General features: G+C 44.0%; 1 protein-coding gene and 1 long non-coding RNA gene across 8 annotated transcripts in view; one reads left to right on the top strand and one right to left on the bottom strand.

Moving 5' to 3' along the window:
* USP7 (ubiquitin specific peptidase 7) overlaps positions 1 to 23,068 on the top strand; it is a 69,153-nt gene that overhangs the window by 42,180 nt on the left and 3,905 nt on the right. For 6 of the 7 annotated variants that reach the window (XM_036409114.2, XM_036409118.2, XM_036409119.2 and 3 more), the window contains 23 exons: positions 168 to 306; positions 931 to 1,019; positions 3,672 to 3,780; positions 4,640 to 4,770; positions 5,272 to 5,326; positions 6,280 to 6,360; positions 6,454 to 6,544; positions 8,968 to 9,050; positions 10,558 to 10,667; positions 12,663 to 12,819; positions 13,900 to 14,044; positions 14,361 to 14,491; positions 15,872 to 16,006; positions 16,431 to 16,532; positions 16,696 to 16,801; positions 18,341 to 18,433; positions 18,521 to 18,588; positions 18,938 to 19,038; positions 19,820 to 19,973; positions 20,568 to 20,635; positions 21,140 to 21,248; positions 21,343 to 21,420; positions 22,917 to 23,017. In XM_036409114.2, coding sequence (XP_036265007.1) covers positions 168 to 306; positions 931 to 1,019; positions 3,672 to 3,780; positions 4,640 to 4,770; positions 5,272 to 5,326; positions 6,280 to 6,360; positions 6,454 to 6,544; positions 8,968 to 9,050; positions 10,558 to 10,667; positions 12,663 to 12,819; positions 13,900 to 14,044; positions 14,361 to 14,491; positions 15,872 to 16,006; positions 16,431 to 16,532; positions 16,696 to 16,801; positions 18,341 to 18,433; positions 18,521 to 18,588; positions 18,938 to 19,038; positions 19,820 to 19,973; positions 20,568 to 20,635; positions 21,140 to 21,248; positions 21,343 to 21,420; positions 22,917 to 23,017 — 2,436 coding nt within the window. Of the gene's footprint in view, positions 1 to 167; positions 307 to 930; positions 1,020 to 3,671; positions 3,781 to 4,639; positions 4,771 to 5,271; positions 5,327 to 6,279; positions 6,361 to 6,453; positions 6,545 to 8,967; positions 9,051 to 10,557; positions 10,668 to 12,662; positions 12,820 to 13,899; positions 14,045 to 14,360; positions 14,492 to 15,871; positions 16,007 to 16,430; positions 16,533 to 16,695; positions 16,802 to 18,340; positions 18,434 to 18,520; positions 18,589 to 18,937; positions 19,039 to 19,819; positions 19,974 to 20,567; positions 20,636 to 21,139; positions 21,249 to 21,342; positions 21,421 to 22,889; positions 23,023 to 23,068 lie in introns of those variants that run through there. The other variant, XM_036409121.2, reaches the window with a different exon arrangement.
* Positions 1,876 to 22,938, bottom strand: LOC118702777. The gene is made up of 3 exons (XR_004982843.2): positions 22,673 to 22,938; positions 17,682 to 17,690; positions 1,876 to 1,919 (listed from the first exon to the last, which is right to left on the bottom strand). It is a non-coding gene; the product is annotated as an uncharacterized LOC118702777 (long non-coding RNA).

Genomic DNA, 23,068 nt, shown 5'->3' on the forward strand with positions numbered 1-23,068 from the left:
CCTTTCAGCTTTTTTCTCCGTTAAAGGTAAATTATTTTTTTGTCCTTCCCAACCGCTCCAAAAGAGAAAATAAGTATGGGAATTTTTGTGTGCTGTGTTTTTAAAAATGTAAACATCAATGAAATACATTACCTAAATCTTAGATTATTATTATTTTTTTAAAACAGGTCGTGGTCTTGTCACGCACAAGCGGTGCTGAAGATAATAAATTACAGAGATGACGAGAAGTCATTCAGTCGTCGAATTAGTCATTTGTTCTTCCATAAAGAAAATGATTGGGGATTTTCCAATTTTATGGCCTGGAGTGTAAGTAACAGTGTGTTTAGCCTGAATAACCTAAGCATCATTCCGTGTTACCCTAAATCTTCTATTTTTCAAGGCTTCCTATTTATTTTAGAGTAAGTTGGCCAGGTATCTATATGTGGTTTTGTTTCTTAGCTAAGCTTTTAGCAGCCAGCAGGACTCAAATTTCAACATTTGGTCAAAATTGATAAGTTAGTTAATAGCTTTTCTGATAGGTACATTTGCTTTAAAAGAAATAATACCAGTTTGGGTCCTTTCCTGAGTTAGACATGGTGCAGGTTGTTGTAGGTAGCTTCCTAAATTCTTAAGTCAGTTCATGGTGGGTGCTTTTTGCAGACGTGGAAATACTCCTATCATGGTTTCTCTGGAACCTCCATCCCTGCTTTGATGAGCAGAGGCTGATCCTTTAATTTCTGCGCTCTGGCATCGCACCTCCATTGCCTGTGGGATTCCTCCTCTTGATCAAAGAACACTGCCTAAAATAAACCAAGAACTACAACAGGAAGCATAATTGGGATGCTTGAAAAAGTAGCACTTTAATTTATTAAGCACAGGACACTGGGATAATTTCTTTGCTGGAATGAAGGGAGCATTTGTGTGATCTTATTTTTAAAATTTTTTTTATAGGAAGTGACTGATCCTGAGAAAGGATTTATAGATGATGACAAAGTGACTTTTGAAGTCTTTGTACAAGCGGATGCTCCCCATGGAGTTGCGTAAGTTTTTCTTTAATTGGGTGCTATTAAGAAATGTTTTGTGCTGTAGTGAGGGCAACATTCGCATACTTTCGGAGATGCATGTATTCCACAGATAAGCACCCTCTCTGTGCTGCCCCATCTGCACTCATGGAACACAGACAAGTATGCAGCTTCATTTCCCTGCTTTGTTTGGTAGATTTATAGAGCAGTTTCCTTATGTCTAAGAATATAATTTAGGGTCAACAAGACCGCCTTGGGTTTCTGTCCTCAGAGAATGTACATGCTGGTCTGGTAAAGGAGTAAGACCAGTGTGTAAATAGCTATAGCAGGAGCGGCTCTTTTATTTTGAAGAGGTCAGGGATGTACAGATTTGGGAGCATCAGCATGTGCTGAAGGGGGCACGGTACGGCCCACTGAGCAGTGAAGTAGTGAGTGGGGTGCCACTGAGCTTAGAGGAGGGCCTGCTAGGAGGCTTCTGTCACTCATCCAGGAAGGTGTGTGTCCAAGAGGAAGTGTTGGCCTTAAAGAATGGATTGGGTGACGGGGTGATGAGGAGGGACACTGGAATTTGGGAATAGGGAGAATGACGTGAGTGAAGACTCCAGCAGGAAAGTTTGGGATTGGGCAGAGTTATCAGGAAAGTGTGAAGAGTAGAACTGAAGACTGAGATGAAAAATTGGGATCATGTTATAGAAGACAAACACTTTTTTTTTTTTTTAATATATTTTATTGATTTTTCACAGAGAGGAGGAGAGAGGGATAGAGAGTTAGAAACATCGATGAGAGAGAATCATCGATCAGCTGCCTCTTGCACACCCTCTACTGGGGATGCGCCCGCAACCAAGGTACATGCCCTTGACCGGAATCGAACCCAGGACCTTTCAGTCCCCAGGCCGACGCTCTATCCACTGAGCCAAACTGGTCCTAAAGACAAACACTTTTAAAATAAAAATATATTTCAAAGAGGAAGGAAGAGGAAAGGGAGAGAGAGAGAGAGAGAGAGAGAGAGAGAGAGACATTCATGATGTTTTAATGATGAGAGAATCATTGATTGGTTGCTTCCTACCTGTCCTTCATTGGGGATTGGTATTGAGCCCTCAACCCTGATGGGGAATCAAACTGTGACCTCCTGGTTCTTAGGTGGACACTCAACCACTGAGCCACATCAACTGGGCCCAACATACTTCTTAAGGCCCAAAGCAAAATAATAATACTTTGTCCAGGAAGAAGTTAATGACAGACAGATTCCTGTGTCTTGCTTGTGATATTTTGTTTCATATGGCCCTCTTCTTGGCAAGAGTGCACCATTGGTTGACCCCATGGAATGGGACAGAGAACAGTGGAGTGGCCCTGAAGGAGCTGTTACTTAGTCCAGGTCCTGGCTAATGTGGCCTGGGGGTGGCGCTGGGAGTTTTTAAAAAAGCAAATAACATTAATTAGTTTTATGTTAATTGGACTGGTACCGGAGAAATTAGGCTTTTTTTGAGTAGCCTTTTCAAAACACACATGCTGTATTCTGATACCAAGTGGGGGCTGAAACAAGGTGTTGCTAATTAATTTTTTTTCATCTCCTTCCCACCCCCTTCATTTAAAAACACTTATCCCTATGTCTCTTGTTTTAAAAAGTAGATTGGGGTTTTCAGCCTTACCAATCAAAACATTAGTTGGCTTAGCCACACTTGTCAAAACTTATTCAACCATTATCACCTTTATGGTTATAGTTCTTAAAATAACAGTCTATAATTTATGATTCTTGTATTAAAAATTACTTTTACACACGTGCAAATTTTAACCAGGCCATTTTGACTCACCTGAGTGTGTTTGCAAGGCCATGAACTAACCCCTGGAATTCAAAAGTACTGTTGACATTTGACCCCATAATAAATATCTCCTCTAGGATTGGTCACACTTAGTGGTGGTCACATGTATGTCTTTGTACTGTACACAGACACACACATACACACACACACACAGGTGGAGATGGAGGTGGGGGATTGTTCTGCTTTCAGGTGGTATCCTCTTCAGCTTTTTGTTTTGGCGGGGGTGGGGTGGGGTGGGGTGGACTATTAACTGAGAGAAAAAAAATCTATCTTCTAACCAACCACCAAAAGAAAAGACTAAGAAAAAGCTATAGATGTTTAAAAGTCTGCATCAGAACTTGCCAGTATACAAGCTTATTTTTCCTGTGTATATGATTACAGAAAGGGGGATTGGGGTCTCAGTTATTTCCACTTCTTGCTGACTACACGTGACCTAATGTGAATGTCATAGAGCCACAGGGGGGGTCAGTTCGATAGAAGTATGTAGAATTGAAGCTGTGTCTGGAGTGTTGATCTTGGTAAATGATGGCAATGCTACTATCAGCAGACAGTGTTTTAAGCTGCTTCTTGAACACTGAGATTGAATTAGCTCAGGTCCACACACACTTGGGCGGACAGTCAGTGACCATTGAAGGGAACCCTGTGATAAGAACTCGTGGCCTTGGTGTCCTCCATGTCACGGGCCTAGTTGATGAGTTAGTACCTTGGAGGGGTGCTTGGCCTTCATTCCTGTGTCAGAATGGTGGGAAGTGAAATGTTGGCCACCATCTAGTTGAATCGCTCCACACACATTGCAGAAGCAAGGGGGTGTCCTGTGCAGTTTTCCCTCAACCTCAAACTGATCTTGTAGGTGGGATTCAAAGAAGCACACGGGCTATGTCGGTTTAAAGAATCAGGGAGCGACTTGTTACATGAACAGCCTGCTGCAGACTTTATTTTTCACAAATCAACTACGAAAGGTAAATGGATGGTATTTCTCTCCCCAACCTCCACCCACCCTTTTCTCTCAAGTGTTAAAGCACATCGAAATTCTTTTGCCGGCCTTTGTCTTACCTCTTCCCGTACCACAGTTCTGTCTTCAGAAAGAGCCCCTGTTTGATGCTTGTGCGTATTTTTATTCCTCGGTGTTTGGACACTTTCAAAGCTAACTGGGGTGATCAGAAGTTCTCTACAGCTAATAATTCTGACTTTGAGCTAGAAGTAATACGGGTTTGTTTTAAATTGGAAAGCCATGAACATCATTTGAAAACTTCTTTATAAAAATTCTTCAGTTAGAAAACTACTGGCTGTGACATACAATTTTCATCTAATATAGGTAAAACTTATTTTTGTAAGGATAGTTAAGCCAGAACAAATCTCCTTTGAATCTAACGTAGGAGTGTCGTGAGCAGCATGGAGCTGTGCAGGCAACATGGACTCCTGGTTGTGGGGGCACCACGGCTGGCCTGCTGGCTCTCTCTTATGTTCGCACTGTTCTTCTAGTTCATTACCACGGAAGGGTTTTATCATGGGGATAGCTGACTATGGGTAGTTTCAGTAGCATTTGTTTCATCAAATCCTTTGTTTACAAGTAATGTTAAGTTTTAAAAGGTTGCTCCGAGAAGTATGACATAAGTATGGTTCTCTTTTGGATGGTAATTAAAATTTTTTTGTCTTGTTTTTTTCTAGTTTGTTTTTAAAGACTTTTGTGATTTAAAAAACACACTTTCTGGCCTATTTAGGGGATAATTAAAAGCCTTATTAAACTACCGTAGCCATTGTGATATCAGAAAGTAAGTATACTTTCACATCAAATTTCACTTTTATGACTTGTTTTAGGCCGTGTACATGATGCCAACAGAGGGTGATGATTCCTCCAAAAGTGTCCCTTTAGCATTGCAGCGGGTGTTCTACGAACTGCAACACAGCGATAAGCCCGTAGGAACCAAAAAGCTAACAAAGTCATTTGGGTAGGTATTCAAATCGGCCTTTCCATTCTGCAGCTTGTCTTATGGATGAGTGAGTTGCTAGAAGAAAGGGAGCAGAGTGTTGGCATTTAATTATGTCAGAGTGTTTTTATCATTGCATTTTAGTATTTGACTTCTTTGGAAAATAGGCGCTTGGCTTTAGAAAATGGGGCTTGAGGAATAAGTCACGACCTAAAGCTTTACCTGTCAGGAAAAGGACATGTATAGTTTTTAAGCGAACGTGTACTTACTTGCAAACATGACCTCTCGTAGTAAGTTGTTTAGGACAAGATAAAGTTGTGAACATTTGGGTGTCCCGATAAAATTTAGTTTATCTTTTAATTATTACCCCACCCCACCCCCAAATAATCTTCTCAGAAAATGAATTTGAGAATAGTGGCCAATTATTTTACTGTGTAGTTTTTAAAACCCAAGCTGCTTGTTAATTTATTCTTATTTGAAATTTCAAAGTTTCAATATAAATGTCCGTTTTCTCTTTCCAAGGTGGGAAACTTTAGATAGCTTCATGCAACATGATGTTCAAGAGCTCTGTCGAGTGGTAAGTATTAAGCTATCATTATATACTACTGTGTCTGCAGCTGTTTTCAAGTAAAACCTCAGACAGACCTGCCTCATGTCACTATAATTCAGATATACCCATCTTTGTTCAGGACCAAAATTAGACCAGAAGGAAATACCAGTATCTATCTAGTTAAAAATCCAAAAAGGATGAAAATAAGTTATTTGAAAGGGAAGTATGAGGGGAAATTCAAATTAAATAGTAGGTAGCATATGTTTAATGTGTTAGCCTGGAGTATCTATTGTACATGAGTTGTTAGAAGAGAAATCACAGGTTGGCTACGTGACCGCCCTGACTGCCCTGCTGCTCTTCAGAAGGGTGACTGTTACTGCCTTGCAGCGTCCAGCCCCTCCTTTGCACAGACATTCTGGCTGAGGCAGAGCTCTGTGTGGGTGATTCTCCCCCAAACCAGCTCTAGCCACTAGCAAATCCCATTCTTCCAGTTGTGATGAAAGACACACAAACATACAACATGACATGGCTATTCAAGGTGATTGGCTGGGCAAGGTGTGTTTTCTTTTTTGCAGCACTAGCTGGGTTGAATCCAGTTCATTAAATATCCATGGACAAACCAGTCAATCCTGTTGACAGGCTCAACCTCATTAATCTCTTGGTGTGGACCAATACGAGTTAAGTTTAGTGCTCAATTACATGCTTTTCCCCAGAGGTAAAATGAATATAAAAAAATGCTTCTAAAGGCACTACAGATTACTAATTCATTCCAAAGGCTGTATAGAGAGTTAATCTCAACTATTGCATGTAGATATTTTTGTAAATATCCAACCACGAAAGAATATGTTTTTGATAATTGCATGCCAAAGATCATAATATTTATAGTCTAGAATTTCTTTGACCATTGACATTTCCTAGTCAAAATTAGTGAATATTTATTAAACATAACATTTTCCTAAAGCCCAAACTTTCTCTTCCAGTTGCTTGATAACGTGGAAAATAAGATGAAAGGCACGTGTGTAGAAGGCACCATACCTAAATTATTCAGAGGCAAAATGGTGGTATGTGGCTCTCTATCTTCAAGAATAATTTTAAAATACTTTAAAATGCTAACAGTGTTCTGATTAATAATGTCATGTCCCCTTCCTCTGTAGTCCTATATCCAGTGTAAAGAGGTGGACTATCGATCTGATAGGAGAGAAGATTATTATGACATCCAGCTGAGCATAAAAGGAAAGAAAAACAGTAAGTTGTATGCACGCAGTGTCCCGCTGCCTGTCTGGTAATTTCTGTTGTGGTTTAGTGCTTCCTTACAGAGGTGCTTGTCATTGAACTATAGCACAGACCGCCACGTGCACGAACGCTGAGTGCACAGCTCACCCCGTGAACACTCACAGCCCTGCCAGGCCCTTCCCATCGCTGCCGCCTCCTCAGGGGAAACCATTACTTGAGTTCCTAACATCCTGTTATAAGTTGTATTTGCATGTGGTAAATATTTATGTAGGATGTAGTGCCTTTCTCACTTTGCTCAGCATTATTTCTGTGCAATTCACCTCTGTTGTGAGTGGCAATAATTTGGTCATTTTCATTAGCTTACAGCATTCCACTTTGGAAATGTATTACAAGCGTTTTGAAACCATCTTTTCTTGATAGATGTCTGGGCTGTTTTCAATGTGAAGCTGTTAGACATAAGCTCCTTAACCATGCTTATTTCTGTCTCCGGGGCACGTATATATATTGACATTTACGTTGAGTGGGATTGCTGACTCACAGGGTACACATATGTTCACTTAATAGATGAAGCCAGCAAGTTTCCCAAAAGAGTTTATCCATTTCACCCCCACCCTAGCAATATGTGTGGGAGCTGTCACTTACCAGATTGAATGTTTTGGTGGGAGAATGGTGCTCTGGGTTTTAGGTCACATTAACGATCATGAGATACTTTTCCAGTACCTATTAGTAATATGGCTATCTTTCTGAACACAGTGGGGTACAGTTAATAAAACTTGCAGCCAAGGACATTGTTATTATCACCTGTGTGATTTCTGTTGAATCACCTTTGTCATCTTCATGGCTGTGTTTTGTGGTATGCCTGGTAATCTTTCATTGGATCCCAGCCATGGTGATTTTGCTGGGTATTGCATATGCTTATCCTTTGTTCTGGGGCACAATTAAGTTGTGTTTTTGTTTTTTTGTTTGTTTTTTTTTCAAGTTTTGCTTTTAAACTTTGTCTGGTGGGAGCATACTAGTTTTTAGTTCAAGGCTAATTTGTCCTCACAACAGAGGCAACACCTTTCTGGGTTTCAGCCTGAAGTCGTAGGAGCTTGCTTCTGTGGCAGGAGGGAACACAGACCAGTCTCAGGCTGGTGTGAGCTCTGGGGCCTTTGCCCCCGTGGGTGCAGTGGTGCGTCCTGGCCCAGAAAATCTCCTCCCTCTGCCGTGACCTGCACTTACGGAAGGCTCCAGGACCCCGTGTGCGGCACTGGCACGCTCTTCCTCCACAGTGTCTTTTCTGGGGCTCCCTGTCCTACATGTCTGAGCGGCCCTGGCCCCTCAGGCCTGTGTGAGTTTCCCCTGGAAAGGACGTGCAGTTGGGATACTTGCGGGCTCTCTCACAAGTCACCACTCCGCACCGCTGCCGTCCAGGGTGTGGGCTGTGTGTTTTCCACGCAGCCCAGGGTTTTACTGACGCAGCAGGAGAAGAGGCCTGGCTCCTGGTACCAGTAGCGCAGGAAGTCTTCCCGGCTGCATGCCAGTTCTGGGTGGGGTCACCCCCCGAGTGGGGCTCAACTTTTCACTCTTTTTGAGTAACAGAATTTTATAACTTAAGTGATCGCCAGTCTGTTAGTCTTTGCTTTTTGTGTCCTAAGAACATCTGCCTGATATCCTAAGATCTTCTCTTAACTGTTATTGTTCTATCTTTTCTGTTTATCTACAACCCACCTGAAATAGTTCTTTTTGCATGTTAAGGTTGATCTCCACCCCGCACCCCCTCCACATGGTTGTCAAATGGTCACATCATGTTCTCCTCATTGCTCTGCAATGCAGTTTAACGGACACTTATACAATATTTAAAGTGCACATCGTATTTGACATGGATATGCCTTGTGAGGGATTACTTGTATCTGATTAGTGAACACATCCGTCACCTCACATGTTTCATTCTTGTATTTCTTTTGCAGAGAACACAAGTTCTACTCTCAGCACATTTCAATGGTACAATATGGTTTTAACAACTATAGGCACTGTGTTTTACACTAGATCCTCAGACCTTACTCTTGTTATATCTGAAAGTGTGTGCCCTTCACTACCCTCTCCCCACTCACCCCCTGCCCCCCCCCCCCATTCCTCCTCACTTTCTACATGCTCTTAATGATTGTAGCTTTATAGTAAGTGTATAGGTCACAATTTGTTACTTGCTTTTGTTAAAATCTTAGAACACTGACTCCTTGTTATTTTGGTAAGAACTTAGGAAACCATGTCCTTAGCATCCATGCCTTTGCTGGGTCAGTGAAGGCGCCATGGCAGGTCTAGCTGCTGTTTGGGGTGGAGAGGTGCTGCTCACAGTTACGTTCCCTTCCCTGGCGTTCCTCAGTGTATGGCGTTGGCTTTGTTGTAACAGAAATTCACTGATCATGTCGGCTGACTGTCTCCTTTCTCTCTTTAAGTATTTGAATCCTTTGTGGATTATGTGGCTGTAGAACAACTAGACGGCGACAACAAGTATGATGCCGGGGAGCACGGCCTGCAGGTAACGTGGACGTTTGTACAGTGTCTGTGCAGCTTCTCCCTTTCTCCTAATTGTGAACTAACAATTTCCTCGTAACTTTCCATATGCTGCTGGTATTTAGAACACAAAATATTTCATTTCTTAACCTGGACAGTACATATTAGTGAGCTCCGACTGTGCGGCTGGTGGGATTGAACGGGAAGGGGTAGTGAAGGTGGCAGCAGGGCTGTCAGAGGGAGCAGTTTGTTACCAGAGGTAGGGCTGTCACCCAGCACACCCGAGGCTCTGTGCCTTGTTTGAAGACTTCCAGTTCACCCGTTTGTTGTTCCGTTTCTCCCATTACTGGTGGTGACAGTTTCCGGGGATCCTATTATTACAGATCATATTGAAACCATGCCATTCCTTTATGTGCAAGTAGGTTCCTGGGATTTGTTTCTCCTTCCAGATGCCCTGTCCCCTTAAATACACATGCACATCACAGAGCATTGCCAAGTAGCCTGCCTGTCACAGCTCCCTGTCCTTTGGGTGGACTTTCAAGTGCTGAGGGAAAGTCTGGGTTGGAAGTCAACTTGATGAGGGTCACAGGTGGCCTGGAAGTGGTTGAGTTGGCAAAGGCTTACTTTTGTGAAGGAAAAAGCATTGGCTGAGGTGGAGCAGAGATGGGAGAGGCGAGAGAGCCGTGCAGGCACAGGCCCTGGAGGAGCCAAGTCTGGGAGCTGGGGGTGGCTAGCGCAGGCAGCAGCAGGGAGAGGCCATGTTGCTGGCACTGACTTGGAATGTTCTTCAGAGGTAGGTTGAGCAGTAAGTGCTGTGCGTTTGCTCCACAGTAAGATGAGTGCCCGGGGCAAGGACTCTGCTCACAGAGCCCCCGCCATAACCGCTTCCTGTGCTGCTCTGTCCAGATCTTCCAGCATTCCTTTGCTTGCGGTATTGCTGTTGCTCTTAGGCTTTTCCACCTCGTCGTTTTTTCATAGTGTTTAATGACCATAAAATATGTCAGAAAGTGACCAGATCTTAATTTACTCAACTATTCCCTTATTGCTGGATATCAAGATAGAATATCACCCTTAGGGAACTCTCACACGAAATAAATATAGATTTAAATATTTTTTGTTTGCTTTTGTTAATCATTGCCTGAGGATACTTTTTCCAAGAATTTTTAGAGAGAGAGTGGAGGGAAGGAGGAAGACTGAGAAATATGGTTGTGAGAAAGGCACTGCCATTGGTTGTCTCTTTGCACTTAACCCTGACTGAAGTTAGGGATTGAGCCTGCAACCCATGTATCTGTCCTTGATTGGGAATCAAAATCATGACCCTTTGGTGCATAGGCCGACACTCTAACCACTGAGAACACCGACCAGGGCTGGGTCTAAATATTTTAATGGCACCCTAGATGGATACCTACACATCGCTGCTCCCTATCATAAGTCCCCCAGCAAGTTCCAGTCTTGCTCAGATACTTTTGTTTTCATAGCTTCAAGAAACAAGTAGCTTTGAACTAAATTTGCATTTCTTTTTCAATGTTCAGGAAGCAGAGAAAGGTGTGAAGTTTCTAACATTGCCACCAGTGTTACACCTACAACTGATGAGATTTATGTATGACCCTCAGACGGACCAAAACATCAAGATCAATGATAGGTAATCTAAGTGGGATGAGGAGTTGTGAGTTAATCGTCACTGGATATTTTTTTGGAGGGGGGGGTGGGTGTTAATCTCGGTGCTTTTTTTTTTTTTTTTTTTTTTTTTTAAAGTCTGTATAAGTATTTTGGTCTCATCCCTGTATCTAGGTTTCCCTTCTACCTAGGTGCCCAACAATCGTTTTAAAGGAATACTTTTGCTTAAAATTGGAGCTGCTCTTGTGTATCTCCCGCTTAAAGAGCCCTAGCCACTCTGCAACGTGGCAGGTTGGCGTCTGTGAGGAGGGTGCTCCCCACTCCGCAGACTCTGCAGTACCAAATGCAGTGTTGGTTTGTTTAAACCGGAATCCCTGATACATTGTAATATCTCAGTTGGTGTTCATTTTGTTTTTTGTGTTTTTTTTAAATACACATTTTTAAAATATATTTTATTGGTTTTTTACAGAGAGGAAGGGAGAGAGATAGAGAGCTAGAAACGTCGATGAGAGAGAGACATCGACCAGCTGCCTCCTGCACACCCCCCACCGGGAATGTGCCCGCAACCAAGGTACATGCCCTTGATCGGAATCGAACCCAGGACCCTTCAGTCCAGAGACCGACACTCTACCACTGAGCCAAACCGGTTTCGGCCATTTGTAGAATGTGGTACAACTTTCAGGAATCCTGACATTAGGTGTGTGTGTGTGCCTCATTCCAGGTTGGTCAGCCAACCTTCAGACTCGAGAGGGAAATGTATGTAACAGTCAGATTGCTTGCCACCAGCTGGGTCTTTGCTCTCCTGGTTATCCCTTGTTCTTTTCTGTGGAGAATATAAGAAATTGTCTCCACCAGACTCCACAGACTGGCAGTCAGTCTGCAGACTAAATCCAACCAGCTGGTGTGTTTTGTTGAGTCCTTACCTTGGTTCTGTTCCTATTTTTATTGGAAATCATATGACTTCATATAAAAGTCCATATTTCTGGCATCTTTTAGGAATTCAAAATATTTGGTGACACTGAGTCAGAATTCCCGTGGCTCAGACACTGCCCTGTTAGGGTCAGTGTGCATGCTCTGGCTCGGGCCCCAGCTGCCCAGCTCACTTCCTTCCTGCCTCTGACAGCACTCCCAATTACCATTTAATTTAAAAGCTTATGGAGCCAATAATTTGAAAATACCGTATTTTTCGGACCATAAGACGCTCCAGACCATAAGACGCACCAGTTTTTAGAGAAGGGAAATGAAGAAAAAAAGATTCTGAAACAAATAGTGTCCTAAAATATTTTATGTGCATTAAAACCCAACATCACAGTCATAAACACATGTAATCAACCCTGTAAAGTAAACAGCAGCATTTAGAACCATTTAGAACCATTTTAGAGCCGGGCAAGCACACAGAGACCACACAGAGCCGGGCAAGTAAAAAAAATTTTTTTTAAAGTATATATATATGTGTAGGCTATATTTGGACCATAAGACGCAGGGACTTTTTCCCCCCACTTCTGGGGGGGAAAAGTGCGTCTTATGGTCCGAAAAATACGGTAAGTAGAGTCCAGGGTGTTTTTAAAAGTCATAGGGTGGGATTCTTTTTTACATGACCTCCTCCAGCTTTGATTTACCCACATTTCTCAGCCTTAGTGGTCCCAGTCTTGCACTGTCAGAATCACTCATTAACACAAGCACAGAATTATTTCCATCCTAGAAAAGTCACTGTGTACATTTATCACAGGACTCACTGTTGTGTTGTACCCTTTCATTTAACATTCTGTCAGATATCTCAGTGCTTTATAGCCATTTTTCTCATGTCTAGCTTCAGATATTGTGTTGACATATAAGCAATTATTATACTTTGTTCTGATGAGTAGGAGCTGCCTCAGAAGCAGGTCATAGGTCCTCCCTAGTCATATTCTTACTTCCCTTTCCAAATAAATTAGAAGGTCTAGCAATAAGTAAAGCCTAAGGGAGAAATGTTTTACATGTAAATGAAACCTGGATTTCTTTAAAAATGTTTTTTTAATAGGTTTGAATTCCCTGAACAGTTACCACTTGATGAATTTTTGCAAAAAACAGATCCTAAGGACCCTGCAAATTATATTCTTCATGCAGTCCTGGTTCACAGTGGAGATAATCATGGTGGACATTACGTGGTTTATCTAAACCCCAAAGGGGATGGGAAAGTAAGTGCTGGGCGGGGCAGGGCGGGTTTGGGGAGGAGGGTGGAGTTGGGTGTGATTGCCTATAGGGGACTTAACTCTGATGCCAGCCCAGCCTTTTCCTATTCCTCCTGATGTCTGCTAGCAAACGAGCCTTCTTGGCCTCTGATTGATCTGTATGTTCTGATATGTATTAATTACTGGTACTCTAAAGCTCAATAGTAAATTAGTGATTATACTTTATGTTTGTATCTATGTTAGTATTGAATGTTGGAACTCACAGAATTCCTTTACAGCTAAAACGAGGCACTTATTTCCCATGCAGGAATAACAGAATAGTTCTCTGCTATCCGGGCAGGGGAGGCAGCATTGATTGCATGGTATTCCACATGCCCCATTGTCCACACTGTGCAATGCTCTGTCTTTCTTGGTTCATATGGATCTCATACATAATCTTCCCCAAGGGGTGCATTCCCTCAGGGTCTGTGTCCAGCAGCATAGGGCCTACGAGGATGGCAAAGATGGAGCCTGCCTGGCCCATGCTGAGGGAACCCTCATAGCATCTTTAACCGCGAGGCTGAGTACCATTTAAAATTACTTAACCCATGATGAGGAGACTGGGACATAGCTTCGTACATTGCTTTTTTTTATTTTTTATTTTTTTTTTTAAGTCAGGCCCTTGCTATGATTATCTATAATAATAAGAGTATAATATGCTAATTACACCAGACAGCCAAACATCCTTCCAGATGATCTTCCAGACAAAGTGAGGGCTGCAAGGGCCGAGCCCCTTGCACAAATTTTGTGTATCAGGCCTATAGTCTATATATAAAAGCCTAATTGACACGACGGGTTGAACAAATGAACGGTTGCTATGATGTGCACTGCCCACCAGGGAGCAGATACTCAACACAGGAGCTGCCCCTGCTGGTGGTCAGTGTGCTCCCACAGCCAGCCAGGCTGAGGGGCCCCATCTGTGCACGAATTTGTGTGCTGGGCCTCTAGTATGTCGTATAGATGATCTGTTCTAGGAAAACCCCACGTGAGAGCTTGTGTGCTCGGAGCACTATCTCTCTGCTGATGTCTCGTTGCTCTCCTGTCCAGTGGTGTAAATTTGACGATGATGTGGTGTCGAGGTGTACGAAAGAAGAAGCAATCGAGCACAATTATGGGGGCCACGACGACGACCTCTCCGTCCGGCACTGCACGAATGCGTACATGTTGGTTTATATCAGGGAGTCCAAGCTGAGTGAGTAGAGTGGCCTTTCATACTCTGCACTGTGGGGAGTTTTGTAGTCGCTCCATGAGTCATTGCTGTGGTGTTTCAGGCCGTGTTACAGGGACCTTAGCTGTGTCTCCTGTGCAAACCCATGCTCTTATTAGTCTGCCTTGTTTACAACATCTAGAGGCAGGAGAGTTGGGCTTGTGGGCTGTGATGTGGACTCGCGACACCCAGTCATTTCCCTTTACTAGATTGCTATAGCAGTGATGATGTAAAATGGGACCTTCTAAGAAGGGGAAAGGAGAACCTGGCAGAGGTGAATGAAGATGCATTTGTCCTGCAGGTGAGGTGTTGCAAGCTGTCACCGACAATGACATTCCTCAGCAGCTGGTGGAACGATTACAAGAAGAGAAAAGGATCGAAGCCCAGAAGAGGAAGGAGCGGCAGGAAGCCCATCTCTACATGCAAGTGCAGGTCAGCCTCAGCCTCTGGGGCCTCGGTGGGGAGGAGGCTGCTGAGAGCCGCACTGCTTCGAGGACTGCATGGACCTGGGCTTATTGCTGACAGATCAGGGGTTGCTCCGGGCAGTCCTTGAATGTTATTGGCTGAGTGACTGTGTAGGCCAGTTTCCTGACCATCTGGAATATACAATTCAGTTCAGGGTATAGACATAGATATGAGAAGTACTTGGGCCACCGCAGATCACCAGTACCTTAGAGTATTTATAAAACGTGTAGAAAGGGGTTAGAGGGGAGAAGGCCTCGATGGAAGGATGTGTGAGAAGGGAGGGCTCCCTTCGGGAGATGAGTACAGCCCAGATGGGGTGTGGGTCAGTGGCATGCCAGGCCATGGAAAGCCTCATACATAAGGAGAGGGCAGGAGAGGGCCAGCAGGGAGGTGAGTTCCAGGTGGTCCTGGTTCATGGCTCAGTTGTGATTACCTACCTGGGAAAGGTGCATGGGGGCCACGACGACGACCTCTCCGTCCGGGACTGCACGGACGCGTACATGTTGGTTTATATCAGGGAGTCCAAGCTGAGTGAGTAGAGTGGCGTTTCATACTCTGCACTGTGGGGAGTTTTGTAGTCACTCCATGAGTCATGTCTGTGGTGTTTCACCCTCTTTTTTTTTTTTTGGTAACGGGTTGCTATTGATTTTTTAGAGAGGAAGGGAGAGGGAGAGAGAGAGAAATATCGATGAGAGAGAGAGCTCAATTGACTGCCTGCCCCATGCCTCCTACTGGGGATTAAGCCCACAACTCGACATGTACCATGACCAGGAATCCAACTGGCAACCTTTTGGTGCATAGGATGACACTCAACCGAGAGGCACCTGCTGGGCATAGCATATCTTTATATTACTTGGTGATAACCATATAGATTGATTTCTAGCTAATGCTTTCAGATGAGTTAAGAATGGCGGCATGAAGATGTAGGCTTTTGTCTTTTCTAAATACATACCTTGATTTCATTCTTAGTCATAGTCATTTTGAAACTTTTCTCCTTGGGTCTTAAGAAGCAAGACTAGTTGTATTCAGCAATTTACTATTTGAACTTACTGTTCGTTTGTTTTTTAAAAAAATCCTCATCCTATGTTGTGTTTATTGACTTTTTAGAGTGAGGAAGAGAGAGAGAGAGGAACATCAATGGCTTGCCTCTCCTATGCACCCCAACTGGGATGGAACTTGAAACTTAGGTACATGCCCTGACTAGGACTCGAACCCATGACCTATGGTGCCTAGGACAATGCTCCAACCAGCTGAGCCATCCCACCAGGACTATTTGAACTTGTTCTTGATCAGCATGGTCTCACTGTATTTTGTATGTCAGTTCTATTTGTTTGTGCATATTTTCAGATAGTTGCAGAGGACCAGTTTTGTGGCCACCAAGGAAATGATATGTATGATGAAGAAAAAGTCAAGTACACTGTGTTCAAAGTACTGAAAAACTCTTCACTTTCTGAGTTTGTCCAGAACCTCTCGCAGACCATGGTGAGTGCCGGCTGCTCTGCTGATGGTTTATTTTGACTTCCACGCTCCACCCTTCTTATTTATACCTGGACAAGACAGTACCTTTTGGGGTAGGTGCTGTGTCTAGGCTGCCTGAGAAGAGAGGTAACTGACCTGTACTCATTTCCTTCTGGGTGGTGCCTGTGTCTGCCCTGTGACCTAATCTCTCAACTGAATCAGCACTAAAGGAAAACTGAATGTGAACTCGAATCTTCTCTTTTGTACTCCTTCCTGTGTTTTGTTTGTTTGTTTGTTTTTCCTTTTGTAAAATGGGCACTTGAGTCTTGGAATACTAGTGATCTGAAAGCAGGGAGATTTGTGATTATTTTTCTTAAAGTCATAGAATGATTACAGTGATACAGAAATTTTTTCTTTTAAATTTTGTTTTCTTTTAAATTTTCTCCAGGGATTTCCACAAGATCAAATTCGATTATGGCCCATGCAAGCGAGGAGCAATGGAACCAAACGACCAGCGATGTTAGATAATGAGGCCGATGGCAATAAAACAGTGAGTGTTGTTGACAGCTGCACGCCTCAGCGTGCTCCACTGCTGGGGCTGCAGCATGCCTCCTTGTGGTCCAGTTGGATATGTGTTTTCAGTACATGAGTATAGTTTTTCACTCTCACTCCGCATTACAGTTTTCTAAAATTGTCATCTCTTTTGGAAATAGATGATTGAACTCAGTGATAATGAAAACCCTTGGACAATATTCCTGGAAACAGTTGATCCCGAGCTGGCTGCTACTGGAACAACGTTACCCAAGTTTGATAAAGATCGTAAGTGCCCACCAAACAAATATTGCCTTGTTACTCCCTTGCAAAAAAATCTTAGTAATTCCAAAAATGCTCATTGAACCCGTTGGTCAAGGCTTCCTGATGAAGTCAAGTAAGACTGGCCATGGGCTATAGTGTCCGGGAGCACAGGAGGGGACCCAGTGTTGAGGCATCGTGTTCCTTACTCGTGGCCCCATGTTTGCTGATCACATTGCTCTTTATATACCAGCAGAGCACACAGAGCAGGCATTGCAGCCTCTCTCAAGGGCCAGACATAGCATGGGCTTGAGCTGCATTGGCCTACTTACACTGTGGATTTTTTTCTTAAAGTACAGTATGTATTTTCCTCGTGATTTCCTTAATCTTTCTCGAGCTTACTTTATTGGGAGAATACAGCATGTAATTTACAGTAATAAAGAGCTAATTTGCTAATGGTCAGGACACTGTGAACGGGTAACGACCAGACCATTAGCATATTAGCTGGGGCATTGCACCAGAGATGACAGAAGCGGGAGGTGCCTGGAGGAGGCGGGACCATCCCGTGCCAGGGAGGAAGGGGGTGAGAGCCCACTTCGCCACCCACCGCTGGCACTCTGAGTGGCCCGCGGCCCACCTGCCAGGGGAAGGAGCACAGCACAGCAGGCAGAAGGCTTCAATGCTCTCCTTTGGTGCCATGATGGGGCAGAGCCGCCAAGTTGCTCTGGAGACGGGGTGGAAGCGGGGAGGCGCCCAGAGAAGGCGCCCAGCCCGAGGCGACTTGAAGGACTGAGGGTGGTGCTTGAAGCGGCCAGAGAAGGCCAGGGGGTTTGTGGGCTGGGCCAGACGCACTGGAGCTCTGTGTAGACAGGCCGGCAAGTGGGTGGTGGGCCACATGATTTTGCACACTGGGCTCCTAATGCACACACAAAATATGTGCTAATCAGCGGTTTAGGTCATCTGTCAGACTTCCAGTCAACAGGAGACTATTAATAGTTATATTTTTGGAAAGTCAGAAATTACATATGGATTTATAAGTGCTTGGGGGTTTCCCTAACTCCCAGGTTGTTAAGGGTCAACTGTGTTTCTTGCCTTGTGGGCCAAATGGTTTCTTGCCTTGTGGGCCACACTGTAGCAGGAACGTGGCCACAGAGGATGTCTAGCAGTGTGGCTGCACTACTTTATATACAAAGCAGGTGGATCAGATTTTGCTATAAGATTGTTTTTATTGCTATAAGTGGTCACCTCTCTAGTGTAGCTAAGTCATACAACCCTACCCATGACAGCACCCAACCATCTAGTTAGTACCAGATCTTGAAACTAGGATTTCTAAGCTCACTGCCCCAATTCCATTTTCACTGCGTCACATGGAGTGTTCCCCTGGGGTTTGATGCTCTGAGGGAGGGAGCAGCCACAGGCCTGTCTGACATGATTTCGGGTGCAGCAAGCTGTCATTGCAGTGCCTCACCAAGTTCACCATCACTGTGCCCACCAAACAAATATTGCCAGCTGCTGGTCAGTGTACTGAGTGTGATACCCTAACAAAACCTGTTATGAACCTTGTAGATGATGTGATGTTATTTTTGAAGATGTATGATCCCAAAACACGGAGCTTGAACTACTGTGGGCACATCTACACGCCAATATCCTGTAAAATACGTAAGTGCTGATGCGCTCACCTCTGCCTTGATTCTGCTGCAGTTGTGGTGTATTACAGCTTTGCGTTCTTTTGTCTCTCTCTCCTAGGTGACTTACTCCCGGTTATGTGTGAGAGAGCAGGATTTATCCAAGATACTAGCCTTATCCTCTATGAGGTTTGGATAGTTTATTTCTCTATAATCAGTGTATTGCTAGCAGATAGGAGAGGGATTTTTTTGCTTGTTGATTATCCCTGTATTTATTATGGGTAATGTCTACTGTTGAGGTGACCTTGAGTTTGGAATCACATTTGTAGATTTGTGTTTTTTTTTTTTTTTTTTTTTTTACCAATTGAGGATCCATCCGTGATTGTTATATCTTTATGGATGTTAATATTTCCTGTTAGCTTTTTAACATACTAAAAATACATAGCTGATAGAACGGGTGTAGAGAAAATACAGTGTATGGCCATATTAAACATTAGACAAACGTTACATGGTAACTGTTTCATTTCTTTTACTCTAGGAAGTTAAACCGAATTTAACAGAGAGAATTCAGGACTATGACGTGTCTCTTGATAAAGCCCTGGATGAGCTAATGGATGGTGATATTATAGTGTTTCAGAAGTAGGTACTTTTTGAAGGATTTGATCACTTTGTGCTGGTAGCAGGACCTTTTTCTCCAAGTCCTGTAACACTGACAAGATTGTGTTGAGACCCCGAGTCAGGTGCTGTTTGAAACGCCTCACAATGCTGACAGGTGCTGCCTGTGTCTGGGTCTTGGAATTAGGTGGTGAGCGTTTTCATCAATGCTCTGATTTCTTAAGAATGTCTACAGTGAGCAGGAGCACTGTTAGCACAGCTGCAAAAGTCTGAAATAGCAAGATTGTATTTCTTTCCTTAAACGGGGCATTTCTTAGAATGCGGCTACGTAGGTCATTGATTTAAACCTGCATGTAAAACCAGCAGGTCTGAGGTTTTAGTCTGAAAGCAGCCCGGTGTTGCCTCCTTCTTGCTGTTAAAGAGTCTGGTGAGGTGGCCCTGGCATAGGTTGTGGGCAGGCCACTTTGATCGTGTCCTGCTGCCTTGGCTTGAAAGTGCCTCCTGCCAGCTACTGGTCAGCAAGCAGGCAGCCCTTCCCCCTGTCCCTGGAGAAAAGGCTCCGGTGTTTGTATTGCGATCAGGACGGAAAGCAGCACTGTGCTAGCTCAGGCACACCTTATGTACGTGGTGGCCTTTCCCTATTGTCCCTGCTTAGGAAGGCCACTGGCAGACCCCCCCCCCCCAGCGCCCTAAATAGGACCCTGAGCTTCCGTCCATGCCTGCTAATGTCACTGTGTGTGAGAGATGATGGCCTCTGGCCTGGGCTTTGATTCAGTCTACAAACTGTTGTTTTTTCTCCTTCCAGGGATGACCCTGAGAATGATAACAGTGAATTACCCACCGCAAAAGAATATTTCAGAGACCTCTATCACCGTGTTGATGTCATTTTCTGTGATAAGACAATCCCTAATGATCCTGGATTTGTGGTCACGTTATCAAATAGAATGAATTATTTTCAGGTATTTGACAAAGGCTCTTCTTTCTTCACATTTTGCACCAGAAAGACCACGTTCTTAAAACAAAACAAAAAAAGGCTTGCTGATGAAGCTGCAGTATTTGGTTCAGGAGGAAGGGTTAGTCCTGCTGGTCCGAGGAAATGCCTAACTAAAGTGGCTGGTGCCAGGATGGCTATGGGGCCAGAGCCATTCTTAGCTCAGCCTCCTCCTCCTCAGCTACCACGTCCATCTGCACTCTGCTCCCTCGAAACCCTCTCTACCTGGCGCAGTGTGCTTTTGGAGGTGATGGGAGTCCATTGCTTCAGCTAGAACATGCCAAGTGGGAAGCCATCAGGAAATTTAAAAATCTATTCACCTTAAAAGTGAAAAAGCCTCCAAAAGTTTTATCTTTATCAGCTATGTTACGCTCACTGTACTGTGCCTTATTCCTGTTAGGTAGTAAATTCCTAGGGCACTGACATGAGGGCTGCTCATCCCACATTGGTTGAAGGTCCCGAGGCGCCTCATTAACGTAAAGATGAAGCTTATGAGCAAATTTAGTTCATTGCCGCAGTGTGCACCTTGGGCGTTCTGATGTCTGGCTTCTTCCCCCCCCAGGTTGCAAAGACAGTTGCACAGAGGCTCAACACCGACCCAATGCTGCTCCAGTTCTTCAAATCTCAAGGGTGAGCTACATGTGCACCCACCGTGTTTGGTCCTTGCTGCATGCTTTTCATAGTTCATCCAGACATATCAGAACTAATTTTAATAAGTAGCTGGGCACATCACCTGACATGCCATTTCTTGCTTAGTTTCAGATATAGAATTGTCACCCCTCATATCTTGACCACACTACTCCAAGATGTCAAAGTAATTGGCAGCCTCACCTCAAGTCAAGTTAGATCCATCATCAATAAACACCCCCTGCCCACCCCCCCAAAATGTATCCAGCTGGGTCCGTCCCAGTCAGACCTCTGTGCGCTGTGTGTGCCACCACTGCAGGGAGCACTTGGGGGTGGCGGCCAGCGGGGCAGAGGGCTCGGGATGTAGGAACACGCAGTGGAACCCTGTGCCAGGTCCCAATTGCAAGTCCAGGTGCAAAGCTAGTGGTTTGCTTTTCTGCTCAGTCATAGATACTTGTTTTAGGCGAATAAACAAGTCATTTATTTATATGCTGTTTTCTTGTGTAGTTATAGGGATGGCCCAGGTAATCCTCTTAGACATAATTATGAAGGTACTTTAAGAGATCTTCTACAATTCTTCAAGCCTAGACAACCTAAGAAACTTTACTATCAGCAGGTATGAGTCCAAATTAATGTGCCCGCGGGTCATAAGGAGAAGCCTTGGGTTTTTGTGGAAGCACATCTAAAGGGTCTCTCTCTTTCCTTCATAGCTGAAGATGAAAATCACAGACTTTGAAAACAGGCGAAGTTTTAAGTGTATATGGTTAAACAGCCAATTTAGGGAAGAGGTAAGCTTTTTTATGGGATAAATCTTTAATTTTATTGGAGCTTGTCTATGGTTTCTGTCTCTTTAGACCTTGAGAACTAAAACAAAAGAAAGCAAGAGGAGTGATAGTGTTTTAGCGGCCTCTGGGTCCAGAGGTAGAGAACCTGTTTGTGTCCTCCTGCCACCACCTCTTAGCCCTGGGGGACGAATAGCAATGTCATCCGCCCGACCCTCCAGGACTGCCTTTTTTTTTTTTTTTTTTTTTTTACCAATTTGGACGTCTTAAATTGATGCGCTGCTGCTTGGCCAGAGCAGTATTTTCCCCGAACCCCGTCATGAAATTCATTTGTGAAATTGGGCAACAGTGTGGGCAGCCGGCCTGCAAGTGAGCTGACACTGACTGTGGGCCGCTCCAATGGCGTGTGCTTGTTGCATACAGAAGGCATGTCCAGCCACACTTTAGGTGGTTTAGGAAGTTCGACTGCTGGGGCTCTGAGTATTTTTTTACCTTTCTTGGCCAGTTTTGAGGAAAGAGTTGAGCTGAGCTACATGCCACAGACATTCACACGTATATGCAGTTGATTAGTCAGGCTTAACTTGAAAGCCTCCTGCTGGTCATGGCCTGCGTTAATCAGCTTCTTTCTCACTGCGCTGGAACCCGAAAGGCTTGTAGGTGATCTTTCAGGGGGTCGTTTCCTGAGAAGCTTTTCTGGAAATGGCAAACTTTTCACTTCATAGTGGCATTTTTGTTTTGTTTTTTAATTGGACTCATTGGGGTAACATTGGTTAATAAAAGTATATAGTTTTCAGCCCTACTTGTTTTGGCTCAGTGGATAAAGCATCAGCCTGAGGACTGAAAGGTCCCAGGTTAAATTCCGGTCAAGGGCACATGCCTGGGTTATGGGCTCCATCCCCAGTGGAGTTGTGCAGGAGGCAGCCAATCAATGACTCACATTGATGTTTCTCTCTCTCTCTCTCTTCCTTCTTCTCTGAAATCAATATATATGTTTTTAAGTATATATTGTTTTCAGATAACCAGAAAGTGACATTTTTGTTGTTAACCTTCACTTGTGGATATTTTTCTATTGATTTTTAGAGAGAGTTGAGGGTTATGTAGAGAGAGAGAAAGAGAGAGAAATGTTGATGTGAGAGACACATTGATTGGTTGCTTCCTGCGTATGCCTGGACAAGGCCACGGATGAAGCCTGTATCTTACATAGGCTTGTGGGAAGCAAACCCAGGACCCTTCAGTCCATGGACCAATGCTCTATCACAGGGCAAAAGTGACACTTCTTAAAGTCCCCTCAGTACTTGGTGGGCCCCAGGTTTAGGCAGATGGTCTGGGTGAGGTCTCACACTAGGGGCCCTCATGGTGGGAATGTAAGAGAGAGTCCTGGGGAGCTAGCGACAGCTGGGGACATCTGTTGCTGTGTTTTCTTTCTTCAAGCAAAATTGGTTTGCTGTAGCAGATCCTTTATGTTTTCTTTAAAGCGTGTATTTCATCTTGTCATTTCTTAGGAAATAACACTATATCCAGACAAGCACGGGTGTGTCCGGGACCTGCTAGAAGAATGTAAAAAGGCTGTAGATCTCGGGGAGAAGGCATCAGGGAAACTTAGGCAAGTATTTCTGGAGCAGTTGTGGCGGGAGGAGTGGGGAGCAGTCCCAGA

Source organism: Pipistrellus kuhlii, unplaced genomic scaffold (genome assembly GCF_014108245.1).
Source record: "Pipistrellus kuhlii isolate mPipKuh1 unplaced genomic scaffold, mPipKuh1.p scaffold_m20_p_4, whole genome shotgun sequence".
In the NCBI taxonomy this organism is placed as follows: domain Eukaryota; kingdom Metazoa; phylum Chordata; class Mammalia; order Chiroptera; family Vespertilionidae; genus Pipistrellus; species Pipistrellus kuhlii.